This window comes from Haplochromis burtoni, unplaced genomic scaffold, assembly GCF_018398535.1.
Source record: "Haplochromis burtoni strain Fernald_Lab_line unplaced genomic scaffold, NCSU_Asbu1 Contig_155, whole genome shotgun sequence".
NCBI lineage: Eukaryota > Metazoa > Chordata > Actinopteri > Cichliformes > Cichlidae > Haplochromis > Haplochromis burtoni.
In genome coordinates, this window is record NW_024582516.1 from 582,263 (window position 1) to 587,117 (window position 4,855).

The 4,855-nt window shown below is 37.4% G+C and overlaps 2 protein-coding genes across 2 annotated transcripts in view; both read right to left on the reverse strand.

Moving 5' to 3' along the window:
• Positions 1-87: 87 nt before the first annotated feature.
• LOC102307672 (apolipoprotein D) lies at positions 88-2,764 on the reverse strand. The gene is made up of 3 exons (XM_014336758.2): positions 2,464-2,764; positions 1,785-1,906; positions 88-594 (listed from the first exon to the last, which is right to left on the reverse strand). The coding sequence occupies exons 1-3, from the start codon at positions 2,572-2,574 to the stop codon at positions 396-398; spliced, it is 432 nt and encodes a 143-aa protein (XP_014192244.2). The 5' UTR covers positions 2,575-2,764; the 3' UTR covers positions 88-395.
• A 623-nt stretch (positions 2,765-3,387) lies between these two features.
• The window catches only part of LOC102298879 (apolipoprotein D), a 3,594-nt gene continuing 2,126 nt past the window's right edge, over positions 3,388-4,855 (reverse strand). Inside the window, exons 4-5 of the mRNA XM_005932142.3 lie at positions 4,187-4,272; positions 3,388-4,067 (exon numbers count right to left, since the gene is read on the reverse strand). Coding sequence (XP_005932204.1) covers positions 3,841-4,067; positions 4,187-4,272 — 313 coding nt within the window. The 3' untranslated portion in view covers positions 3,388-3,840. The remainder of the gene's footprint in view (positions 4,068-4,186; positions 4,273-4,855) is intronic.

Sequence of the window (4,855 nt, forward strand, 5' to 3'; positions counted from 1 at the left end):
GCTTTCGAGTTTGTTTCAAACAGGGACATAGCATGGTGGAAGAAACAAGCAACATCAACATTCATAGCAAGTCCCAAGGGTGTTTCTTTTATTGGCTAAAATGCTAATACTGATAGATCAGCAAATATGTAACATGAGTTGATAAAATCAGCCCACTGATAAATTAGTCAAGGTAATTACGACATTAAAACATCATGATGATACAACAGGTTCAATAAATAAGACCGGCTACAGCCATGACTGTAAAACTGTACAGTATCACAGTGCTTTAAGGCAAATGCTTGTATCAGCATGTCAGTATACTCACAATCTCACACTATATTGTCATCAACTAAAGTACTGGACAGCTCCAAATTATAGCCAACAGAAGGTGTTTGAGTGAAAAAATACAAATGTCAAGATGTAATTTCAAAGGACCACCAGACTTCGTACAATTTGATCTCAGTAAAGCAGGAATACTGCAACGTTTCATCAAATAGTTGATAAAATAAGGATAATAAGTACTTACAATATGAGAAACTGACTCCCAGTTTGGCCGGTTCTCGTGGGTCTGAAACTACACCTGTCCCTTCTGCATGCCTCTTCTTATCTTTACTGAAATGAAAAAATATGTCAACAAAGATTTCAAACAGACTAACTATTAATTCAACTAATTATAAAATCTGCTGCTGGAGGCGTGGCAGACAGAAAGACAGAATCCCTCATGTAGGTAAACTCCACCTCGGGTGTGCCGGCAATCAGCTTTAGGTCAGTTGTCCATGGTCAGTGTCAGCTTTATTACTTTTTGCTCATCATACAATACACACCCTGAAGGAGTCTAAAAAAACTCACAAAAAAATCAAATCACCCATCATCGTGGCTTGGACCAAGGTGTGCTTTGAGCTACTGCTGTAAGCCCTTTGATTTGAACAGAGATGTATCTTCCTAACCACGCTAGAAACTGAGACAGACTCACTATTCGTGGAATCTTTTGCTTTTAACATCCTGGTCATAATACCTATAACCAGATGGCAGTTGCTTATCCCCTGGAATGTTTGACTCTTAGACCTTATCACCTTTGTTTTACTTGTTTGATGTTTCACATGCCTTTTGCCTATGTTTAACACTCACTTGTGCATTGATGTAAATAGCATTCCTTTTCAGGGTTGGCTTACCTATTCATCACTTGTCACTTAAAGCCGATGGTTAACTGTTTGTCATTCCAGGCTCTGGATGTAATCTCTGAAAGTAATCCTCAAATTTATATTGTATTCTGTCATCTGTGAGTCGCCAATATACTGTGCTCCTATTGGTTGTCTTTTTCATCACTTGCATCAAAGTTGGGAGAAGTTTGTCACTGTGGCAACATGGCAAACTAAAATGGCAAAAGTCCTGTGCAACGTTAATTCAAACAAGAATCTTTTTTCAAATAAGAGGAGTTGCCCATTGCTGACCATAACAAAGGATTTAGATTTAAAGCACTTTTACGCTGTTTACTTTCTTGAATCTGGGACTATATACAGACATATTTCATACATAGAGAAGAACATGATTTTTGGTACAATGAGTTTTGAAACAAAGCATTCTTTCTGATTCTTTACACAGACAACAGTTTTTTATGCCAGAAACAGTAGAATTATTTTTGTCTCCAGCATCATATCAACCATACAAATGAGAGTGATATCAAGCTTTTCAGTGGTATCAATATTCCTTCAAAAGAGTATATGCTAAAAGAAAAATGGAAGTTGCAGAGAAATGTGGTGTCAAGCGAACCAACAATAAGAATCCTTTGCTATAGTACTTACTAGATCTGCGAGGTCAACAGCTGGATGGTCCCATCTCTCCTAATGGAGTAGTTTATCTCAATGCACTTTCCTCTTGCAAAGGGAGCAGGCAGCTTCTCAATCTCATACCATTTACCCAGGTACTGTAACAACCATAGGCAAGTCATTAGATCTGTGCAACTCTTTGTTTAATAATTATATCTATTTCATTTGTATATCATTAAATAAAACACAGTTAGAAAATGCTTCACAGTTTGCATAAAATCACACATTGAAGATAGGTGTACATATTCAAGCACACAAAAAACACGGTCAGACATGTGGTCTTACACTCATTCTTGCATACGCACTCACATAAATACATATTAGAAGAACAAAAGCCAAAAATATTGGGAAAAAGTTTGAGGAAATGCTAACCTATAGAAATTAATTTTCAGAAGGCTAAGGCTGACCCAATGTTTAGAATTGCAATAGCCTCTAGATTTAAAAGAAGAGGGTGTGTGAGAGGGTGTAAAAGAGCCCAATCAGATGATCAGAGAGGACGACTGTAGTTAAAAGGTCCCAGTAGCTCAGCTATATATATATATTTAGGAGCCTTTATATTTAGGAGGTCTTTATATGTAAATTTTTTTTAATGGATTTCACTGAAAGGCGGTGAAGGAAAGCCATTATAGGAGTGTATGTCTTAGTTTGTACTCACCTGCTGAAGGTTAAAGTTGGGCTGCACCTTCGGAGTAGGACAGGGACCCCAGTGATAAGTCTGAGCTGATAGCAGAGGGAGCATCAGAAGGAGAAAGCACACACCAGACATTGTTCCTTCAGGAGATTAGGGTAGAAGTTACATTAGACGAGAGCTATTGCAGGAGTGTATATTTTCAGTAGCAATAATGCAAGAGCTGCATTAATAATATACTTAGAATTTCAGTAGAAAGATACACTATGGGTATTAAAACATAAATCTTTATGCTCAAGATGTTTGTTGTATTTCCATTTTATTAAAGTTATTAAAGCGTTCTTACCTGAGCTCTGTACAGATGTCAGGTGGAAGTTAGAGGCTGAGCTCTCGGTCACTGTCTGAGCTCTCCAGACAAACACAGGTCAGCCTTCGCATTACGTCACTCGGACAGCATAAGGACATCTGTTTAACTAATTGTAATCATGCGCACATTCCTGTATGGTGAAAGTGCTGTCACTGTGAGAAAGGATGAATGTCGTTATTCATTCAGGAACCGCTGTGTTAATGCTGGGTTCATCCCCGAATTAAGCTCCTATTTATTTCTTTATCATTTTCATTTGAATTGTTTGTCATACACCTGAAGATGCCACCTTGGAATGAGGGAAATTATATAAATGATATTATTCTTCATCACCTTTAAATGGTTTACAGATAAAATAACTAGCTGAAAATCAGTACTGCTGGCTCTTCAGTTGTACCGCTTTATTGTGATTTGAGGCTAGGAACAAAGATGATTTATGTGTGATATTTCTTCCACTTTATTACAGTGAAATTGCAAATACTTTTTTCTTTATTAAAAATAAAATGCCCCTCGATTATTTCACTGTGGGTCAGGATCGTATAGCATTTTCTTCATTTAATGACAGTTATAGTGAATGTAAGCCAAGCCAGTGTTTAATCGGTTCATCTTTAATGCCAGCAGAATCTTAGCAAAGTTTTTCCTACACCAAGTACAGCATGTTTCATTGATTATTACATGCAATCAAGGATATGCAAACACTCTTTAGTTGATTAAATCCAAAACCTTTAAAAATAGGACAGCTTTTACTGAATAGTTTCCAACTATCAGGCGGCTCACACAGAGTTCAAACCATTTCTGTGTTCATGTCTGTATGACAGCACTTTGATTTGAAGAACTGTGACATGAAGATGAATCATGATGGAAATAACTTTTGCTCGATGAGATGATCGTTTAATTGCAAAACATATTAAAACACAAAAATAATGTACTTTTTAAAAACAATGGCTCATGTAAAAAGTTACAGGCGTAGGTAATCAAGGAAAAAACCTTCAGAGTGAAAAACACACTCTACAATAACTGAACATCTCTGCCAGTTCTTGCTAAACGCTACAGCTCTGATCTGTGGGAGTCATATTGGAAATGTCGATCCCCCCACTGATCAGCATCCGCTTGGCCTGATCCACCATCTGTGGAGGCAAAGAAGGTGACCGCGCAAGAATCCAGGCGAAATCAAAGTAGAAGATCCCAAAGACATCTTTGCAGGAGTACGCAATGCTATAGTTGGTGTAGTCGGTTGACAGAACCCAGTATGGGGTGTAAGGAAGAACTGGGAATAAAGATCAGAAACAGAAATAAAATGTTAAAAGGAGTGTTGTAACAGTTAAAACAATAATATATATATATATAATCATTAAAATATATATATATGATAAAGGAGGTACCTACAAGACAAGAAGTTGACTCCAAGCTTGGCTGGTTCTTGTGGGTCTATAACTTTGGCTGTCCCTTCCAGGTACCACCTTTTACCCTGACTGAGAGAGACAAATATGTGATTTCATCAATCTAGTCATTGTGTCATATCTCTTATCATACCAAGGTCTGTCTCTAGTGCATTTGCTCCTAATCAACACTTCACTTGAGGTGTGTCACCACTAAGCCTTTTGTCAATATAGATTACATGGCATTTTTTCTTACTCAACCCAGCTCTTCAGAAGAAAAATACTTGTGCAAACATTAAATCAACACTCGGAACAAATCCAAAGAAAAGTCACTAGAAGTAAAGTTCAAGGTTTCACCCTGCAGACAAACACATCCATTTTTAACCATCTATTACCAGCGGCCAATTGCTTCAACAACATTAATGCTACTGCAAGAAACTAGACTTTTTTTCTTTGTTGTTATAGTTAAAAGGATTTTTTGATATCTGCAGGCGGAAGTATACTAGCTTTTCCCTGCGTTGTGTGAAAATGACTACCAGAGATGGGCAGTAACGCGTTACTGTAATCTGATTACTTTTTCAAGTAACGGGTAAAGTAAGGGATACTATTGCAAAAACGGTAATTAGATTACCGTTACTTTCCCGTAGTAACGCTGCGTTCCTGCATTACTAAAACC

Bases quoted from the DNA above. Each gene is read 5' to 3' on its own strand.
- LOC102307672 (XM_014336758.2), bottom strand. From the start codon at position 2,574: ATGTCTGGTGTGTGCTTTCTCCTTCTGATGCTCCCTCTGCTATCAGCT. The intron at 1,907-2,463 runs GTGAGTACAAAC...TGGTTGTTACAG, and splicing joins CCAACTTTAACCTTCAGCAG to TACCTGGGTAAATGGTATGA. The intron at 595-1,784 runs GTAAGTACTATA...TTTTCATTTCAG, and splicing joins CTGTTGACCTCGCAGATCTA to TAAAGATAAGAAGAGGCATG.